The sequence below is a fragment of the Diplotaxodon limnothrissa genome, linkage group LG2, assembly GCF_057381915.1.
Source record: "Diplotaxodon limnothrissa isolate DT_005_m linkage group LG2, D_limnothrissa_male_GT1.1, whole genome shotgun sequence".
Lineage (NCBI taxonomy): Eukaryota > Metazoa > Chordata > Actinopteri > Cichliformes > Cichlidae > Diplotaxodon > Diplotaxodon limnothrissa.
In genome coordinates this window covers 10,229,327-10,252,331 of record NC_140597.1, presented here as the reverse complement: position 1 = coordinate 10,252,331, position 23,005 = coordinate 10,229,327, and the positions used below count along the sequence as shown (strand labels likewise).

The 23,005-nt window shown below is 40.3% G+C and overlaps 2 protein-coding genes across 2 annotated transcripts in view; both read left to right on the top strand.

Annotated features, from left to right (window-relative positions):
• The window catches only part of LOC146638214 (uncharacterized), a 240,182-nt gene that overhangs the window by 20,886 nt on the left and 196,291 nt on the right, over positions 1-23,005 (top strand). The gene's annotated exons all lie outside the window — the stretch shown is intronic.
• On the top strand, positions 4,566-6,426 carry LOC146638223 (TBC1 domain family member 2A-like). Its single transcript, XM_085360547.1, has 5 exons — positions 4,566-4,733; positions 4,821-4,929; positions 4,964-5,149; positions 5,774-5,895; positions 6,225-6,426. The coding sequence occupies exons 2-5, from the start codon at positions 4,900-4,902 to the stop codon at positions 6,424-6,426; spliced, it is 540 nt and encodes a 179-aa protein (XP_085216673.1). The 5' UTR covers positions 4,566-4,733; positions 4,821-4,899.

Genomic DNA, 23,005 nt, shown 5'->3' with positions numbered 1-23,005 from the left:
TCCGAGATTGATCTTATAGTTGGTTAGGTGCTGGATGCCTTGCCACACCTGCCGGCTGGTGAAGTGTGAAATGTGCACACAGGGAAAGTTTGTTCAAACTAGAAACAGGGACCCTGATGCACGAGCCAAAACCGCCTTAGAGCTGGTACACACAGATCTAGCTGGTCCAGTAGACTCAGAGTCCAGAGATGGATATAGATTTGCACTATCATTCACTGATGACTATTCCAGTGCAGTGTTTGTGTATTTTCTGAAAAATAAGAGTGACACAGCAAAAGCAACACAGAAGTTTTTGGCTGATACAGCCCCGTATGGGCAAGTTAAATGTATCAGGTCTGACAATGGAACAGAGTTTATGGGAAATGAGTATCAGGCACTCCTTAGCAAAAATGGAATCAGGCATGAGACCTCAGCACCATACTCACCACACCAAAATGGTACTGCAGAACGCAATTGGCGTACTCTTTTTGATATGGCCAGGTGTATGTTAATAGAGAAACAGTTACCTAAAGAGTTGTGGACTTACGCAGTGCAAACAGCAGCTGTAGTGAGGAATAGATGTTTTAACAGACGCACAGAACAGACACCATATTTAATGCTGACAGGAAGAAGGCCAAACCTTTCCAGGATGCAGACATTTGGGTCAGTGTGTTATGCCTACAGGCAGAACAAGAGAAAACTAGACTCAAGGTGTGAGAAAGGAATTTTTGTTGGATATGACAAGAACAGTCCAGCTTATATGGTCTACTACCCGGGCAGTGGGAAAGTACAGAAGCATAGACTGGTGAAGTTTGAGACTAAAACAAGAGTAGAGAGACAAACACAGACTGACAAGGTGCCAGATGATGAGGGTGACTTTGAGACACCAAACAGGTTCACCAAGACCAGAGAACAGACTGATGTGAGTACAGAACACACAGATACTCAGGAACAGATCCCAGTAAGCATGTCTGAGATGAGCAGCCAGTCACAGGAGAATGAACTCGACTGCGAGGCTGCAAGGTATCCTTCCAGAGTGAGAAAGAGGCCTGGGTATTTAAGTGAATATGTTACTGATAAGGAGGATTGTGATCAAGTACTTACAAACATGGATTATTGTTACAGAGCAATGTGTAACATTCCCCAAACATTCAAGGAAGCAATAACTTCATCTAACTCAGAGAAATGGGTCAGTGCAATGGATGAAGAGATGCAATCACTAAGAGAAAATGACACATTTACCTTAACCACTTTGCCTGAGGGTAAGAAGACAGTGGGGGGTAGATGGGTGTACGCAGTCAAAAACAATGTTGATGGATCTGAGAAGTACAAGGCACGTTATGTTGCTAAAGGATATAGTCAGAGGATAGGTGTGGATTATGAAGAAACATTTTCCCCTACTGCTAACCTGACTAGTATCAGAGTGTTGATGCAAAAGGCAGCACAAGAAAACATGCTTTTACACCAGATGGATGTTAAAGCTGCCTATCTTCATGCACCAATAGATTGTGAGGTATTCATGGAACAACCTGAGGGTTATGAGGTAAAATCCGACACAAATGAAAAACTGGTGTGCAAGTTGAAAAAGTCGCTATATGGGCTAAAACAATCAGGCCGGAATTGGAACAAGTTGTTGCATGAATATCTGAGTGAGAACGACTTTGTGCAAAACCCCGCTGACCATTGTGTTTACACAAAAATGACAGAAAATAAGAAGGTGATTCTGATTGTATGGGTAGATGACCTGATCATTGCTGCTAGTGATGAAAGTGAACTAACTGTTGTGAAGAAAATGCTTGCAGCAAAATTCAAAATGAAGGATTTGGGTAAACTGAGACATTTCATTGGTATAGATTTTGACCAGAGTGATAACTGTGTAAAAATGTCACAAAAACAATATGTGGAAAAAATACTTGAAAGATTCAACATGCAGGATTGTAAAGAAAGACAGACACCTTGTGAGCAAAAACTGAACTATGCTGATGATGCAGAAAAGATGAGTGATGTCAAAAGGTACAGAGAGGCAGTTGGTAGTCTGATCTATTTGGCTACATGCACAAGACCGGACTTGAGTTTTATAGTCAGTAAACTTTCACAGTACTTTACTGAGCCAACTGAAGACAAATGGACTACAGTAAAACATGTACTGAGTAGGGCTGGGCCATATTATACCGTTCACGGTAATACCGGTATAATGTTAGGCAACAATAGGAAAATGAAATATCGCGATAGAATATGAGTAAAACGCGCATGCGCAGTGCCTTTGTTTTCATACGCACATGGCCGATTGTTGAGTGAAACAGATGAACCAGAATTGGTTTGTAAAAATGGTGCAACTTCAGTGATGTGGAACTGGTTTGGTGTTTGTCCGTCAGATACACGACAAAGCACATTTTTTTGCAGAACATGCAAGCGGCCGTCGTTATTGTCGTATTTGTCGGACTAAGATGCTCTTAAATCTGGGAGTAATCTGGGTCCTAAACTCCTTAAGCTTCAGTTCAAACGAACACTGCAGCATCACTGAGCGTTAAAAACTGTCTAAATTCTTTCATCTTTAATAAAACGATCAGCATTGCTGCTTTACCAGGTGTAACTATGAAGTTTAACTTCCAGGCATCCATTAAAACAAAATTTATTACATTTAACAGAGTTAGAAGTTAGCGGGAAGCTAGCGGAAGTTAGCTCGCTAGTTACCTAAGCATGATATTGCATGTTCTGACTGAGAGATTTCTGAAAAAAATCAAACGTACAGCTCTGCTATCACTTCCAACATAAATGAAGACAGGAAACTAAACAGCAGTGACGTTTGTAGGGTTACTGAAGTTGGGCTAGCTGGTATATAATGATGTGCTACGTAATGGCTAGCGACACAGCTATGTTAGCATAACATAAACAGGGAAGCTGGAGGACGAACACTAACACTTTTCCACTTATAAAAGTTAACGTTAAGGTTCCTCATGGTTAGAGACAAATGCAATCGCATGGCAGGGTGCTGTAAACAGACCAAACTTCAGTCAGGAGAACAACTGAGATAATCCATCCACAATACGAGGTTAGTCATTAATATACTGCAACAACATGGGAATAGAGCAGCTGCCAGAGAATTCAACATTAATGAATCAATGGTACAGAAGTGGAGGAAGCAAGAAGAATGAGTTTAATAAAGTTTGATTTATCTGACTGCTTTGTTTCGCTTGATGTGCGTTATAATCCCGTGCACCTTATGGTCCGAAAAATACGTATTGCATACTGCAGTTTAATTTTGCAAAGCACCTCTTTTTAACTTCAGTGGATATTATATATGGTTATGCTCAGGATATGTCAGCCCATTTCTACTGGAAATGCCTTTTGGTTAAACTTTCAGCAAGGAATTTGTATTTGCACTGTTACATTTTTATAAAGCTTTAATGTACATAAAAACCAGCTTCTTATTTAAGTGAAAATAAATGGAAGGTTTTCTTTTTGCGCTAGTAATGTTGTGGAGTTGTATTTTGTCTCGCATCAATTATGTCGTCAGTTATATCGTTATCGCAAATTTTCAAATATATATCGTGATAAATATTTTTGGCCATATCGCCCTGCTCTAGTACTGAGGTATCTGAAAGGGACAACCGAGAAAGAACTGTGTTACAGGAAATGTGACAACAAAGAACTGAGGTTGTGGGCATACAGCGATGCTGATTGGGCAGCTGATGTAACAGACAGACGGAGTACAACTGGTTATTGCATAAGCTTGTCTGTAGATGGTCCTTTAATCTCATGGAAAACCAAAAGACAACCTACTGTTGCATTATCTACCTGTGAAGCGGAGTACATGGCTTTAGCTGCGACCCGACAAGAAGTTTTGTACCTAATGCAACTGTTACAAGGTATTGATGGACAAAAATATGCACCGCCAAAAGTTCATGAAGATAATCAGGGTGCAATTGCGTTGGCGAAGAATCCTGTGACGAGACAGAGATGTAAACATGTTGACATAAAGTACAACTTTGTGAGATCAACTGTGAGTGCAGGAAAAATAACTCTGGATTATTGTTCAACAGAAGAGATGGTTGCAGATGTAATGACAAAGCCTGCAACAAAAGTTAAGCTGTTCAAGTTTGAGAAGTTTATGTTTGGGCATTAACATGGTATACGAACATGTATACAGTACTGAGGAAGAAACCTTTTGTTTGTTGTTTTTTTTGTTTACTTAAGAGCATCATAATATGAGAGCAAGTGGGGGTGTTGAAATAAGAAGAGAAAATGCTCTCAATTATGGAGACAGTCAAATGGTTTATTTATGTTTGATGTGTGCTTTACATTTGTGTGGCTGTTAATAAAGTTAGCGCGCTCTAGGGGGCGTATGCGTTCATCAAAAAATGGCCGAAGGCTGATGTGTGATTATTCCTCCCAAAATGTCGTTGATGAAGTTAGCTATGCACGTTAGATTTTACTGCGCATTTTCATACCTCTGCCAACAGAGTGCTTTATCCGCACCTGAGCACAGGTGGCTCCTCCTCCTTCCTGTTGGGAATGCTGGCGAGCACTCAGTAATCCTGTTCTGTTTCCAGCTGTGTGAGAAGAGTCGGACAGCTCCTAATCCTGCCTCCAGGCAGGTCCAGCTGGACCTTCACCGAACCCTGACGACCAATCAGCACTTCTCCTCGCCGTCCAGCCCCGCCCTCCAGCCCCGCCCTCCAGCAGCTCCGCCGCATCCTTCTGGCCTTCTCCGGGCATAACCCTGCCATTGGCTACTGCCAGGTACTCAACAGGTCAGAACAAAAGTATAAATTTTATATCTGAGTTCTTATGTGGACCCGCCTTCCAGGCAGAACCTCACCTTCCATCAATGTCCACAGGTTAGCGGCCCTCGCTCTGCTGGTCCTCCAAAGTGACGAAGACGCCTTCTGGTGTCTGGTGGCAGTGGTGGAAGCCATCATGCCTCAGGACTACTACACCAAGAATCTGGTGGACTGTGATCTCTGTGAGTCTTTGTGCTCAGGCGGACCAGCGCGTGCTGAAGGACTTCATGGCGGAGAAGCTTCCTCGCCTGGCATCTCACTTTGAGGATCACAACATTGACGTCTCTCTGGTCACCTTCAACTGGTTCCTGGTGGTTTTTGTGGAGAGTCTGCCCAGCGACATCCTGATGCCTCTGTGGGACGCCTTCCTGTATGAGGGTACCAAGGTACCATACACCCGAACACACCATGACAGAAATGCAGACAACACTTGAATGCACCACAGTAGTGTCCATGGAAACAAAAATGATTTTGTTTTCACCTTTAGATGTCTTTATTTACATTTTAGGAGTAATAAGACATTGTTTACTAAGCATGGGGAACTGTCATGTGACATGAAATAGGAGTGGGAAAGCAGATCATTCTAGTAACGACCTCACAGTCTACCACAAGCAGCGTAAATCCAGACGATGAGCGGGACAATGGCTTTGGGCTTGTTTCTGCAATGTGACAAATGCAGCACAGCTTTTACATCGTTTGTCTCAGGAAATAAAATCACAGTTCAGACACAGAAATATATACCACACAGGGATAAATGCTGACAACAGCTTCAGCCACGTAGATCCAACCCAAAAGTTTAATTTAAACTTAAAGCTCAACTACCAAGTAAGTTAATATTATCTGGCAACTGAGGAACCAAGTGGCTTATTGGAAATCGATCAGAGCTGTAATGAGTAAAGGGCCCAACTGCACCACAACTGAAAGAGTAATTTTATGACTCACCTCCTCAAAGTTTCCAATTAATTGTGTGGCGTGAGTGTCCTGTTATGAAATGCGTGTCTGTGCTGCAGGTGATCTTCAGATACACTCTGGCTCTGTTCAAATACAAAGAGGACGACATCCTGAAGATTCACGACAACGTGGAGATCTACCAGTACCTACGCTTCTTCACAAAGACCGTCTCCAATGCCAGGTACGCACTCGCCTCCACCCGCCTTAATCTACGAGCTGTTACACTCTCAGAAGTGTAGCGGATGTAGCTGTTGAATCTTTGAGCTTCAAACCCTTTTTACTGAAATTTTGTGAGAAGTTTAAATTTCCCTGATCACAGTAACAACGATTTAAAGATTTTTAAGTATCTGCAGCTCTCGGATACATGTGGTCCAGTCAGTCCAGTATTTCCTGCTCAAACTGCAGTACCTGAAGTATCAAGCAGCATAAAACAGAAACACTCAAGCTGATCAGTTTCCAGTTCCTCTGTGTTGGTGATCGAGTCCTTTCCACCTGCGTGTGTCCATGCAGGAAGCTGACCAGCATCGCCTTCAACGACATGAACCCATTCCCCAGCCGGCTGCTGAGGAACCGGCGAGTGCTCCACCTGGAGCGCCTGCAGGCGGAGCTGCGTGAGCTGGAGGAGCAGCACAAGGAGTTCATCACCGAGAGCGTCGTACGGAAAGACAAAGAGCTCGACGTCATGGTGAGCGAGGACGACGAGGACCTCTGATCACACGGGACGCTTCAGCTGCTCACTTCGAGACGACGATGAGTTTTCCATGAGTTCAAGAGAATTTTACTAAACCGGCTGTTAACTGGTTTCCTTCACACCAAACACAGGATTGTGTCAGGTTCACCATCTCTACTAACACTACAAGGAAACAGACGCATACAGATTTAACTGCATCACATCTCTGAAACAAGCTTGCAGTAAACAAATGTGTACTGTGTTCACGTGTGTAATAAGTCAGGCTGCAGAAATGTGCAGATGTATTTCAGTGAATTCATTTGGATTAATATGTGATAGCTTATTTATTTCATTGCATCTTTTGCTTTATACCTAAAAATGCGTGACATTTCTAAATGTAGTCACATCCCTATGAAACATGGTTGATTATCAGCTGTAGTCACAGCTGGTGATAAAGTAATTAAAATGTCCAGCTATTCAAAAATAGGGCATTCTGCACAATGAGTACTTTTTGGTACTTGAAGTATATTTTGATGCTGATGCTTCAGGGCATTGTGCTGCATTGTCGAAGCTCTCTGGGCTTCCGGTTAGAACGACCTCACAGTGTTTTATTTTGATCTGGTGTAAAGTGCATTGTGCGGAAATGACAGCATGATAGTCACATGATAAAACTGACTTTTTTTTTTTTTTTAAATTTTACTGGGTGTGCATCTTGTTCAAATGTCTTTTTCAGCATTTGTACATAAATATTCTGTATATAAATATTTGATTTTCATTTATTTTACAGAGTCCTTTATTTTGTTTCACAAATATGACATTCATGTCAAATGACATCTGCAGACTTTATAATGACCAGCAGGGGGCAGTGTATTGCAGTCTATGAGAACATTTACTGAGACCTGTTTCATGCACTAGTTTCATGTCTCATTGAATCCAACATGATGTTGATTTTGTAAATTAAGGTCACATCTTCATCACATCTAATTTCAAAACACTGATCAATTTAAAAAAAAATGAATTCCATACCAATTGCAGGAATAAAATAGGAATAAATAACAAACGAGAAATACATACAAAACAAGAGAAAGGCACACATGAGAGAACAGGTCACATGACAGCACAGCATTATCTACCCACAATTTGAACTAAATAACAGATAGCACAGGCAATGAAAACAAACGGAAATCAGAATAAATTTAAAAACTTTTATTGATGTTAACTTGAAGTGCTGAATTAGCCCTGTTGTCAGTTCAAATCACTTCAATCTATAGCGCACTTTAAGGTCTTTAGACCTTAAAAAGTAATACACTGCAAGGTAAGCTTGCAGCATCTTACTTTAAGGTCAACTGTGAAACTTTGTGGAAAGCCTGAGACAAGTTGATGAGTCAGTGAAGCGCACTTCCTTCTGATGACGGCTATACTGAGGTGAGTTTTTAAGCATATCCTGAACTTTATTCATTATTAGACTTCTGACACCTGGCAAATAAACTCTCACGCGATATGAGAACATAACAGCAAAAAGCCAGTAGCTGGTACATGAATGGATAAAAATTGGATCCCTCTTAGATTGAATTGGTTGCCCTCTTATATTACGTTGTTTTGAACCTAACCGCATCCACTGAATTAATGCAGTTTTCAGGACAGTAAAAACAGAGAACTCTGATATACACAATTTCTGATTGCTGATAGTGTTTCTTAATGCAAAATGGGCTTCCATTTAAAATGCAATTGCTTTATGTTCGATCTTTAGCGAAGAAGGGTCATTTTTGATTCTGTGGACAAGGGATGCAAATGGAATGTGAAGGCAACAGGTAGTAGGGTGAATTAGGGTTTCGTGTGGTCTTCAGTGCATGAATTTTATTGCCACTTTATTTCAACTTTTTATTAATGTACTCAAAAGAAAAACAAGAACCACAAAGGAGATTCTTGTGATTCTTGTTTGTGCTATCTGTTTGTGAAAGAAAGCACATTTTACCACATCATACTGTGTTTGCTGCCATTTATTTTACTCGTCCTGCCTGAGTGTCTGGGCTGCGTTTGTCTGTGCACCTTTATTCTGGCCTTCTGCTGATGGGTTTCACATGCTGGGCTTTCCCTCTTGGTCCACACCCAGCAGCCTGCTGCTGACCACACACAGCCTACAAACTGATCCATCCATGCATCCATCCATGCATGCATGGCCTGGTTATTGTTGAGTTATCACCTCCAGCTCCTTGCTCATAACCAGGTAGATACTGGGCTGGGCCTGATCTCTGAGCTCAATAACAATGACAAAAATGCCAAACACTTTACTCTTCATGGTAAAAAATGTTTATAATACAGTAAAAACTGGATGTAGCCAAAATCAGTGTTTTATATACAGTGTAAGTGAACAACATTGCTACACTGCTGGTGTTTGATTGATAGAGGCTTTCTTTATAAGAACTATGATATCATTTCTTTTGCTGATTAACAGTTTTTATATAATTTTTATATCATATATAGCTTTCAAGAAGCCAAAGATCACTGGACGAAAAGACTACAGACCTGTGGCTCTGACATCTGGTCAGGAAGTCTTTTGAGCGCCTGGTTCTCTCCTATCTTAAGACCCTCACGGCCCCCCTCCTGGACCCCCTGCAGTTTGCATACAGAGCCAACAGGTCTGTAGACGATGCCATCAACATGGCCCTACACTTTGTCCTGCAGAATCTATGCTAGGATCCTGTTTGTGGACTTCAGCTCTACCTTCAACACCATCCTTTCAGACCTTCTTCAAGGATTGCTTTCCCAGATGAATGTGCCTGATCCCATCTGCCGGTGGATCACTGACTTCCTGACGGACAGGAAGCAACCAGTGAGGCTGGGGAAGAATGTCTTGGACTCCCGGACCATCAGCACGAGCTCCCCTCAGGGCTGTGTTCTTTCTTCTATGCCCTTCTCCCTGTACACCAACTGCCGCACCTCCAACCACCAGTCTGTCAAATTAATTAAGCTTGCAGATGACACCACCATTATTGGACTCCTCTCAGACGGGGATAAGTCTGCCTACAGGATGGAGGCTGAACATCTGGTGTCCTGATGCAGCCGCAACAACCAGGTGCTGAATAAGTGTTATTTTCATTTACCACTGGCCCAAGTACATTTTTATTGGCTTGTGAACAAAGCTGTAGTTTTTGTATTTTTAAATATTAACGCAATTTAATTGAGACATTATTTATATTATTTCACTTTCAATGTGAAAAATGCTGTAAAAACGTTGAAAATAATGGTCACCCCTGTTCGCTGCAATGTAAAATAGTACAACTGCTGTCAGCCTTCATTAAGTTGCATCATTTAAACATTTGCATATTTTTATTCAACTTCTGCAGGATGCTTTGATGAAAGACTCCCTTTTCCCAAGTAGAGGCTTTACTAGAGGTCACAGGAACAGCGCTGCTGTTTTGGATGCGGAAAAATGTTGTCTTTCACTCTACCTGAGCTCAGTGTCTCAGTAAGGGCTCCGCCTCATTGTAGCTGACGCTGAAATGTTTGTGTGGGTTGCCATGACAACACCAGAAGTGCATCTGAGATCGTGCCCAAATTCATGGGCTGCATCCTCCTGAGGACTCGGTGTTCTGACAAAACGTCTTACTTTGGCAAAACGTCCTACCGTAAGTAGTTCATGCGTTCTCGGCGGCTCTAGTGACCCTCGAACTCTCGGCTAGCTATCGAGGTGGTGGATAACATACGTCTCCCCCACAAGAGCACGAACCTACAACTTTTCTACTACTGTTTTTACAAGGCGTACACGGTAAAAACATTATGCTGTTATTTGTTAAGCACTTGTGCATCTTGTGAAAAGAAATAAGTGGCTGAGATGGATGTCATATGTGCTATTGATATTATTTTACTCGTTTCTAGTTTTCACGGTGCTCCATGATTGTGAGAGGAATAAAAAAGAATTGTGGACATCAGTACGAAGCATGGATTCTTTTGACCAGAGTAGATACACTGGTCCCTTGAATATACTAATCTTTTTGAGGTGGGTGACTGTTCCTGTGTATTTACAGAAACAATGGTTGTGATAACCTCAGCTGTTTCAGAGGGTGACTGTTCGTTGCTTTGCGCACTTTTAAATCTGTATACAATGGTTTGTTCCCTTTTTGTGTTCTGAGGTTTAAACAAAGATGTACTAGATGTATTATACCGGTCCCTCGAATCTACAAATCTTTTAGATGTGGATGACTGTTCATTTTCATCTGTGTTTACAGAAACACTGGGTGTTGGAACCTCAGTAGTTTCTTTTTGGCTGACAGACTCTGGAGCTGTACAAGAGGAATAAAGAGCTGCAATGCTTTTGTGAACCTGACCTGGGAAGGGAGAGAAATATATTTTTGTTTTGTTTTTGTTTGTCTTCTTGTTTTATTTGATTCCTTGTGGGATTTGGATCCAACAAGTAAAGTATGCATATTATGCACACACACAAACACACATGCAGCTATTACCATTTCTTGTATTCTTGAATAAAGACATTGATCTGACACATTTAAAATGCAGCCAATTGTTTTTATTGTTATATTATTAAGAAAAAAGAAAAGGTGGGGGGATGTAAAGAAGAGCTTAAAGGAAAGGGCTAGAGGAGAGAAATCCCCAACAATTAGCAGGGCATTTTTTTACTTGGACAAATTGTTAATAAAGTTTCCATATCTGTAACAATGATGACAGTATAATTGTTTATAAACAATTATATTGACAATTATATGTGTCCAGTATGTTGGCTCATTTTCTTTTACTTTTTGCATTTGAAAGTAAAAGTTGGGCTGATTTTGACACCATTACAAGAAGTGTTGTTAATGATTCTTTTTGAATTAAAATCAGGTTACCACAAATTGTTTTTTAATTTAATTTCATTTGAAATGTTTGTCAGTGGGTAAACAATTCGTAATGCAAAGTCAGAAACATCGAGTTATTCTTGTACTGCATGCTTGCAATAAATAAGTTGTCCTAACAGTCAGTCAAAGGAGCTTGGAAAGAAAAGCGTCTGGACTTCTTTGAGTTGAAGTGACTGATATATATATTTTTTGTCTGTTTGTTTTGTTGGTTTTTGTTTTTTGCCCTTTATCACCATTCCTCTTCCCTGCTGTTTTTCTTTCCCTCTTTCTTTCTCCCCTTTCTTTCCCCCAGTCATGTCTGTCCTATGTGTAGCAAGTGAAAATAAAATAAACAATAAAAACAAAGGTGAATCAAATAGACCAATACGGCAAGGCCGGGATGGTCCATTTGGTAAAGTAAATCCGTTAGTTATATTTAACATAATGTTAAATGGCAACATTCTGTTTACAATGTTACCATTTCACATTATGTTAAATGGTAACATTCTGTTTACAATGTTACCATTTCACATTATGTTAAATGGTAACATTCTGTTTACAATGTTACCATTTTACATTGTGTTAAATGGTAACATTCTGTTTACAATGTTACCATTTAACATTATGTTAAATGGTAACATTCTGTTTACAATGTTACCATTTCACATTGTGTTAAATGGTAACATTCTGTTTACAATGTTACCATTAACACCGTCGATCTTCACTGACATGATGCGATCCGATATGCGGGTAACTTCGACCACGTTGTGCCGGAGCTTTATTATTAGACTTCTGACACCTGGCAAATAAACTCTCACGCGATATGAGAACATAACAGCAAAAAGCCAGTAGCTGGTACATGAATGGATAAAAATGGGATGCAAATGGAATGTGAAGGCAACAGGTAGTAGGGTGAATTAGGGTTTCGTGTGGTCTTCAGTGCATGAATTTTATTGCCACTTTATTTCAACTTTTTATTAATATACTCAAAAGAAAAACAAGAACCACAAAGGAGATTCTTGTGATTCTTGTTTGTGCTATCTGTTTGTGAAAGAAAGCACATTTTACCACATCATACTGTGTTTGCTGCCATTTATTTTACTCGTCCTGCCTGAGTGTCTGGGCTGCGTTTGTCTGTGCACCTTTATTCTGGCCTTCTGCTGATGGGTTTCACATGCTGGGCTTTCCCTCTTGGTCCACACCCAGCAGCCTGCTGCTGACCACACACAGCCTACAAACTGATCCATCCATGCATCCATCCATGCATGCATGGCCTGGTTATTGTTGAGTTATCACCTCCAGCTCCTTGCTCATAACCAGGTAGATACTGGGCTGGGCCTGATCTCTGAGCTCAATAACAATGACAAAAATGCCAAACACTTTACTCTTCATGGTAAAAAATGTTTATAATACAGTAAAAACTGGATGTAGCCAAAATCAGTGTTTTATATACAGTGTAAGTGAACAACATTGCTACACTGCTGGTGTTTGATTGATAGAGGCTTTCTTTATAAGAACTATGATATCATTTCTTTTGCTGATTAACAGTTTTTATATAATTTTTATATCATATATAGCTTTCAAGAAGCCAAAGATCACTGGACGAAAAGACTACAGACCTGTGGCTCTGACATCTGGTCAGGAAGTCTTTTGAGCGCCTGGTTCTCTCCTATCTTAAGACCCTCACGGCCCCCCTCCTGGACCCCCTGCAGTTTGCATACAGAGCCAACAGGTCTGTAGACGATGCCATCAACATGGCCCTACACTTTGTCCTGCAGAATCTATGCTAGGATCCTGTTTGTGGACTTCAGCTCTACCTTCAACACCATCCTTTCAGACCTTCTTCAAGGATTGCTTTCCCAGATGAATGTGCCTGATCCCATCTGCCGGTGGATCACTGACTTCCTGACGGACAGGAAGCAACCAGTGAGGCTGGGGAAGAATGTCTTGGACTCCCGGACCATCAGCACGAGCTCCCCTCAGGGCTGTGTTCTTTCTTCTATGCCCTTCTCCCTGTACACCAACTGCCGCACCTCCAACCACCAGTCTGTCAAATTAATTAAGCTTGCAGATGACACCACCATTATTGGACTCCTCTCAGACGGGGATAAGTCTGCCTACAGGATGGAGGCTGAACATCTGGTGTCCTGATGCAGCCGCAACAACCAGGTGCTGAATAAGTGTTATTTTCATTTACCACTGGCCCAAGTACATTTTTATTGGCTTGTGAACAAAGCTGTAGTTTTTGTATTTTTAAATATTAACGCAATTTAATTGAGACATTATTTATATTATTTCACTTTCAATGTGAAAAATGCTGTAAAAACGTTGAAAATAATGGTCACCCCTGTTCGCTGCAATGTAAAATAGTACAACTGCTGTCAGCCTTCATTAAGTTGCATCATTTAAACATTTGCATATTTTTATTCAACTTCTGCAGGATGCTTTGATGAAAGACTCCCTTTTCCCAAGTAGAGGCTTTACTAGAGGTCACAGGAACAGCGCTGCTGTTTTGGATGCGGAAAAATGTTGTCTTTCACTCTACCTGAGCTCAGTGTCTCAGTAAGGGCTCCGCCTCATTGTAGCTGACGCTGAAATGTTTGTGTGGGTTGCCATGACAACACCAGAAGTGCATCTGAGATCGTGCCCAAATTCATGGGCTGCATCCTCCTGAGGACTCGGTGTTCTGACAAAACGTCTTACTTTGGCAAAACGTCCTACCGTAAGTAGTTCATGCGTTCTCGGCGGCTCTAGTGACCCTCGAACTCTCGGCTAGCTATCGAGGTGGTGGATAACATACGTCTCCCCCACAAGAGCACGAACCTACAACTTTTCTACTACTGTTTTTACAAGGCGTACACGGTAAAAACATTATGCTGTTATTTGTTAAGCACTTGTGCATCTTGTGAAAAGAAATAAGTGGCTGAGATGGATGTCATATGTGCTATTGATATTATTTTACTCGTTTCTAGTTTTCACGGTGCTCCATGATTGTGAGAGGAATAAAAAAGAATTGTGGACATCAGTACGAAGCATGGATTCTTTTGACCAGAGTAGATACACTGGTCCCTTGAATATACTAATCTTTTTGAGGTGGGTGACTGTTCCTGTGTATTTACAGAAACAATGGTTGTGATAACCTCAGCTGTTTCAGAGGGTGACTGTTCGTTGCTTTGCGCACTTTTAAATCTGTATACAATGGTTTGTTCCCTTTTTGTGTTCTGAGGTTTAAACAAAGATGTACTAGATGTATTATACCGGTCCCTCGAATCTACAAATCTTTTAGATGTGGATGACTGTTCATTTTCATCTGTGTTTACAGAAACACTGGGTGTTGGAACCTCAGTAGTTTCTTTTTGGCTGACAGACTCTGGAGCTGTACAAGAGGAATAAAGAGCTGCAATGCTTTTGTGAACCTGACCTGGGAAGGGAGAGAAATATATTTTTGTTTTGTTTTTGTTTGTCTTCTTGTTTTATTTGATTCCTTGTGGGATTTGGATCCAACAAGTAAAGTATGCATATTATGCACACACACAAACACACATGCAGCTATTACCATTTCTTGTATTCTTGAATAAAGACATTGATCTGACACATTTAAAATGCAGCCAATTGTTTTTATTGTTATATTATTAAGAAAAAAGAAAAGGTGGGGGGATGTAAAGAAGAGCTTAAAGGAAAGGGCTAGAGGAGAGAAATCCCCAACAATTAGCAGGGCATTTTTTTACTTGGACAAATTGTTAATAAAGTTTCCATATCTGTAACAATGATGACAGTATAATTGTTTATAAACAATTATATTGACAATTATATGTGTCCAGTATGTTGGCTCATTTTCTTTTACTTTTTGCATTTGAAAGTAAAAGTTGGGCTGATTTTGACACCATTACAAGAAGTGTTGTTAATGATTCTTTTTGAATTAAAATCAGGTTACCACAAATTGTTTTTTAATTTCATTTCATTTGAAATGTTTGTCAGTGGGTAAACAATTCGTAATGCAAAGTCAGAAACATCGAGTTATTCTTGTACTGCATGCTTGCAATAAATAAGTTGTCCTAACAGTCAGTCAAAGGAGCTTGGAAAGAAAAGCGTCTGGACTTCTTTGAGTTGAAGTGACTGATATATATATTTTTTGTCTGTTTGTTTTGTTGGTTTTTGTTTTTTGCCCTTTATCACCATTCCTCTTCCCTGCTGTTTTTCTTTCCCTCTTTCTTTCTCCCCTTTCTTTCCCCCAGTCATGTCTGTCCTATGTGTAGCAAGTGAAAATAAAATAAACAATAAAAACAAAGGTGAATCAAATAGACCAATACGGCAAGGCCGGGATGGTCCATTTGGTAAAGTAAATCCGTTAGTTATATTTAACATAATGTTAAATGGCAACATTCTGTTTACAATGTTACCATTTCACATTATGTTAAATGGTAACATTCTGTTTACAATGTTACCATTTCACATTATGTTAAATGGTAACATTCTGTTTACAATGTTACCATTTTACATTGTGTTAAATGGTAACATTCTGTTTACAATGTTACCATTTCACATTGTGTTAAATGGTAACATTCTGTTTACAATGTTACCATTAACACCGTCGATCTTCACTGACATGATGCGATCCGATATGCGGGTAACTTCGACCACGTTGTGCCGGAGCTTTATTATTAGACTTCTGACACCTGGCAAATAAACTCTCACGCGATATGAGAACATAACAGCAAAAAGCCAGTAGCTGGTACATGAATGGATAAAAATGGGATGCAAATGGAATGTGAAGGCAACAGGTAGTAGGGTGAATTAAGGTTTCGTGTGGTCTTCAGTGCATGAATTTTATTGCCACTTTATTTCAACTTTTTATTAATATACTCAAAAGAAAAACAAGAACCACAAAGGAGATTCTTGTGATTCTTGTTTGTGCTATCTGTTTGTGAAAGAAAGCACATTTTACCACATCATACTGTGTTTGCTGCCATTTATTTTACTCGTCCTGCCTGAGTGTCTGGGCTGCGTTTGTCTGTGCACCTTTATTCTGGCCTTCTGCTGATGGGTTTCACATGCTGGGCTTTCCCTCTTGGTCCACACCCAGCAGCCTGCTGCTGACCACACACAGCCTACAAACTGATCCATCCATGCATCCATCCATGCATGCATGGCCTGGTTATTGTTGAGTTATCACCTCCAGCTCCTTGCTCATAACCAGGTAGATACTGGGCTGGGCCTGATCTCTGAGCTCAATAACAATGACAAAAATGCCAAACACTTTACTCTTCATGGTAAAAAATGTTTATAATACAGTAAAAACTGGATGTAGCCAAAATCAGTGTTTTATATACAGTGTAAGTGAACAACATTGCTACACTGCTGGTGTTTGATTGATAGAGGCTTTCTTTATAAGAACTATGATATCATTTCTTTTGCTGATTAACAGTTTTTATATAATTTTTATATCATATATAGCTTTCAAGAAGCCAAAGATCACTGGACGAAAAGACTACAGACCTGTGGCTCTGACATCTGGTCAGGAAGTCTTTTGAGCGCCTGGTTCTCTCCTATCTTAAGACCCTCACGGCCCCCCTCCTGGACCCCCTGCAGTTTGCATACAGAGCCAACAGGTCTGTAGACGATGCCATCAACATGGCCCTACACTTTGTCCTGCAGAATCTATGCTAGGATCCTGTTTGTGGACTTCAGCTCTACCTTCAACACCATCCTTTCAGACCTTCTTCAAGGATTGCTTTCCCAGATGAATGTGCCTGATCCCATCTGCCGGTGGATCACTGACTTCCTGACGGACAGGAAGCAACCAGTGAGGCTGGGGAAGAATGTCTTGGACTCCCGGACCATCAGCACGAGCTCCCCTCAGGGCTGTGTTCTTTCTTCTATGCCCTTCTCCCTGTACACCAACTGCCGCACCTCCAACCACCAGTCTGTCAAATTAATTAAGCTTGCAGATGACACCACCATTATTGGACTCCTCTCAGACGGGGATAAGTCTGCCTACAGGATGGAGGCTGAACATCTGGTGTCCTGATGCAGCCGCAACAACCAGGTGCTGAATAAGTGTTATTTTCATTTACCACTGGCCCAAGTACATTTTTATTGGCTTGTGAACAAAGCTGTAGTTTTTGTATTTTTAAATATTAACGCAATTTAATTGAGACATTATTTATATTATTTCACTTTCAATGTGAAAAATGCTGTAAAAACGTTGAAAATAATGGTCACCCCTGTTCGCTGCAATGTAAAATAGTACAACTGCTGTCAGCCTTCATTAAGTTGCATCATTTAAACATTTGCATATTTTTATTCAACTTCTGCAGGATGCTTTGATGAAAGACTCCCTTTTCCCAAGTAGAGGCTTTACTAGAGGTCACAGGAACAGCGCTGCTGTTTTGGATGCGGAAAAATGTTGTCTTTCACTCTACCTGAGCTCAGTGTCTCAGTAAGGGCTCCGCCTCATTGTAGCTGACGCTGAAATGTTTGTGTGGGTTGCCATGACAACACCAGAAGTGCATCTGAGATCGTGCCCAAATTCATGGGCTGCATCCTCCTGAGGACTCGGTGTTCTGACAAAACGTCTTACTTTGGCAAAACGTCCTACCGTAAGTAGTTCATGCGTTCTCGGCGGCTCTAGTGACCCTCGAACTCTCGGCTAGCTATCGAGGTGGTGGATAACATACGTCTCCCCCACAAGAGCACGAACCTACAACTTTTCTACTACTGTTTTTACAAGGCGTACACGGTAAAAACATTATGCTGTTATTTGTTAAGCACTTGTGCATCTTGTGAAAAGAAATAAGTGGCTGAGATGGATGTCATATGTGCTATTGATATTATTTTACTCGTTTCTAGTTTTCACGGTGCTCCATGATTGTGAGAGGAATAAAAAAGAATTGTGGACATCAGTACGAAGCATGGATTCTTTTGACCAGAGTAGATACACTGGTCCCTTGAATATACTAATCTTTTTGAGGTGGGTGACTGTTCCTGTGTATTTACAGAAACAATGGTTGTGATAACCTCAGCTGTTTCAGAGGGTGACTGTTCGTTGCTTTGCGCACTTTTAAATCTGTATACAATGGTTTGTTCCCTTTTTGTGTTCTGAGGTTTAAACAAAGATGTACTAGATGTATTATACCGGTCCCTCGAATCTACAAATCTTTTAGATGTGGATGACTGTTCATTTTCATCTGTGTTTACAGAAACACTGGGTGTTGGAACCTCAGTAGTTTCTTTTTGGCTGACAGACTCTGGAGCTGTACAAGAGGAATAAAGAGCTGCAATGCTTTTGTGAACCTGACCTGGGAAGGGAGAGAAATATATTTTTGTTTTGTTTTTGTTTGTCTTCTTGTTTTATTTGATTCCTTGTGGGATTTGGATCCAACAAGTAAAGTATGCATATTATGCACACACACAAACACACATGCAGCTATTACCATTTCTTGTATTCTTGAATAAAGACATTGATCTGACACATTTAAAATGCAGCCAATTGTTTTTATTGTTATATTATTAAGAAAAAAGAAAAGGTGGGGGGATGTAAAGAAGAGCTTAAAGGAAAGGGCTAGAGGAGAGAAATCCCCAACAATTAGCAGGGCATTTTTTTACTTGGACAAATTGTTAATAAAGTTTCCATATCTGTAACAATGATGACAGTATAATTGTTTATAAACAATTATATTGACAATTATATGTGTCCAGTATGTTGGCTCATTTTCTTTTACTTTTTGCATTTGAAAGTAAAAGTTGGGCTGATTTTGACACCATTACAAGAAGTGTTGTTAATGATTCTTTTTGAATTAAAATCAGGTTACCACAAATTGTTTTTTAATTTCATTTCATTTGAAATGTTTGTCAGTGGGTAAACAATTCGTAATGCAAAGTCAGAAACATCGAGTTATTCTTGTACTGCATGCTTGCAATAAATAAGTTGTCCTAACAGTCAGTCAAAGGAGCTTGGAAAGAAAAGCGTCTGGACTTCTTTGAGTTGAAGTGACTGATATATATATTTTTTGTCTGTTTGTTTTGTTGGTTTTTGTTTTTTGCCCTTTATCACCATTCCTCTTCCCTGCTGTTTTTCTTTCCCTCTTTCTTTCTCCCCTTTCTTTCCCCCAGTCATGTCTGTCCTATGTGTAGCAAGTGAAAATAAAATAAACAATAAAAACAAAGGTGAATCAAATAGACCAATACGGCAAGGCCGGGATGGTCCATTTGGTAAAGTAAATCCGTTAGTTATATTTAACATAATGTTAAATGGCAACATTCTGTTTACAATGTTACCATTTCACATTATGTTAAATGGTAACATTCTGTTTACAATGTTACCATTTCACATTATGTTAAATGGTAACATTCTGTTTACAATGTTACCATTTTACATTGTGTTAAATGGTAACATTCTGTTTACAATGTTACCATTTCACATTGTGTTAAATGGTAACATTCTGTTTACAATGTTACCATTAACACCGTCGATCTTCACTGACATGATGCGATCCGATATGCGGGTAACTTCGACCACGTTGTGCCGGAGCTTTATTATTAGACTTCTGACACCTGGCAAATAAACTCTCACGCGATATGAGAACATAACAGCAAAAAGCCAGTAGCTGGTACATGAATGGATAAAAATGGGATGCAAATGGAATGTGAAGGCAACAGGTAGTAGGGTGAATTAAGGTTTCGTGTGGTCTTCAGTGCATGAATTTTATTGCCACTTTATTTCAACTTTTTATTAATATACTCAAAAGAAAAACAAGAACCACAAAGGAGATTCTTGTGATTCTTGTTTGTGCTATCTGTTTGTGAAAGAAAGCACATTTTACCACATCATACTGTGTTTGCTGCCATTTATTTTACTCGTCCTGCCTGAGTGTCTGGGCTGCGTTTGTCTGTGCACCTTTATTCTGGCCTTCTGCTGATGGGTTTCACATGCTGGGCTTTCCCTCTTGGTCCACACCCAGCAGCCTGCTGCTGACCACACACAGCCTACAAACTGATCCATCCATGCATCCATCCATGCATGCATGGCCTGGTTATTGTTGAGTTATCACCTCCAGCTCCTTGCTCATAACCAGGTAGATACTGGGCTGGGCCTGATCTCTGAGCTCAATAACAATGACAAAAATGCCAAACACTTTACTCTTCATGGTAAAAAATGTTTATAATACAGTAAAAACTGGATGTAGCCAAAATCAGTGTTTTATATACAGTGTAAGTGAACAACATTGCTACACTGCTGGTGTTTGATTGATAGAGGCTTTCTTTATAAGAACTATGATATCATTTCTTTTGCTGATTAACAGTTTTTATATAATTTTTATATCATATATAGCTTTCAAGAAGCCAAAGATCACTGGACGAAAAGACTACAGACCTGTGGCTCTGACATCTGGTCAGGAAGTCTTTTGAGCGCCTGGTTCTCTCCTATCTTAAGACCCTCACGGCCCCCCTCCTGGACCCCCTGCAGTTTGCATACAGAGCCAACAGGTCTGTAGACGATGCCATCAACATGGCCCTACACTTTGTCCTGCAGAATCTATGCTAGGATCCTGTTTGTGGACTTCAGCTCTACCTTCAACACCATCCTTTCAGACCTTCTTCAAGGATTGCTTTCCCAGATGAATGTGCCTGATCCCATCTGCCGGTGGATCACTGACTTCCTGACGGACAGGAAGCAACCAGTGAGGCTGGGGAAGAATGTCTTGGACTCCCGGACCATCAGCACGAGCTCCCCTCAGGGCTGTGTTCTTTCTTCTATGCCCTTCTCCCTGTACACCAACTGCCGCACCTCCAACCACCAGTCTGTCAAATTAATTAAGCTTGCAGATGACACCACCATTATTGGACTCCTCTCAGACGGGGATAAGTCTGCCTACAGGATGGAGGCTGAACATCTGGTGTCCTGATGCAGCCGCAACAACCAGGTGCTGAATAAGTGTTATTTTCATTTACCACTGGCCCAAGTACATTTTTATTGGCTTGTGAACAAAGCTGTAGTTTTTGTATTTTTAAATATTAACGCAATTTAATTGAGACATTATTTATATTATTTCACTTTCAATGTGAAAAATGCTGTAAAAACGTTGAAAATAATGGTCACCCCTGTTCGCTGCAATGTAAAATAGTACAACTGCTGTCAGCCTTCATTAAGTTGCATCATTTAAACATTTGCATATTTTTATTCAACTTCTGCAGGATGCTTTGATGAAAGACTCCCTTTTCCCAAGTAGAGGCTTTACTAGAGGTCACAGGAACAGCGCTGCTGTTTTGGATGCGGAAAAATGTTGTCTTTCACTCTACCTGAGCTCAGTGTCTCAGTAAGGGCTCCGCCTCATTGTAGCTGACGCTGAAATGTTTGTGTGGGTTGCCATGACAACACCAGAAGTGCATCTGAGATCGTGCCCAAATTCATGGGCTGCATCCTCCTGAGGACTCGGTGTTCTGACAAAACGTCTTACTTTGGCAAAACGTCCTACCGTAAGTAGTTCATGCGTTCTCGGCGGCTCTAGTGACCCTCGAACTCTCGGCTAGCTATCGAGGTGGTGGATAACATACGTCTCCCCCACAAGAGCACGAACCTACAACTTTTCTACTACTGTTTTTACAAGGCGTACACGGTAAAAACATTATGCTGTTATTTGTTAAGCACTTGTGCATCTTGTGAAAAGAAATAAGTGGCTGAGATGGATGTCATATGTGCTATTGATATTATTTTACTCGTTTCTAGTTTTCACGGTGCTCCATGATTGTGAGAGGAATAAAAAAGAATTGTGGACATCAGTACGAAGCATGGATTCTTTTGACCAGAGTAGATACACTGGTCCCTTGAATATACTAATCTTTTTGAGGTGGGTGACTGTTCCTGTGTATTTACAGAAACAATGGTTGTGATAACCTCAGCTGTTTCAGAGGGTGACTGTTCGTTGCTTTGCGCACTTTTAAATCTGTATACAATGGTTTGTTCCCTTTTTGTGTTCTGAGGTTTAAACAAAGATGTACTAGATGTATTATACCGGTCCCTCGAATCTACAAATCTTTTAGATGTGGATGACTGTTCATTTTCATCTGTGTTTACAGAAACACTGGGTGTTGGAACCTCAGTAGTTTCTTTTTGGCTGACAGACTCTGGAGCTGTACAAGAGGAATAAAGAGCTGCAATGCTTTTGTGAACCTGACCTGGGAAGGGAGAGAAATATATTTTTGTTTTGTTTTTGTTTGTCTTCTTGTTTTATTTGATTCCTTGTGGGATTTGGATCCAACAAGTAAAGTATGCATATTATGCACACACACAAACACACATGCAGCTATTACCATTTCTTGTATTCTTGAATAAAGACATTGATCTGACACATTTAAAATGCAGCCAATTGTTTTTATTGTTATATTATTAAGAAAAAAGAAAAGGTGGGGGGATGTAAAGAAGAGCTTAAAGGAAAGGGCTAGAGGAGAGAAATCCCCAACAATTAGCAGGGCATTTTTTTACTTGGACAAATTGTTAATAAAGTTTCCATATCTGTAACAATGATGACAGTATAATTGTTTATAAACAATTATATTGACAATTATATGTGTCCAGTATGTTGGCTCATTTTCTTTTACTTTTTGCATTTGAAAGTAAAAGTTGGGCTGATTTTGACACCATTACAAGAAGTGTTGTTAATGATTCTTTTTGAATTAAAATCAGGTTACCACAAATTGTTTTTTAATTTAATTTCATTTGAAATGTTTGTCAGTGGGTAAACAATTCGTAATGCAAAGTCAGAAACATCGAGTTATTCTTGTACTGCATGCTT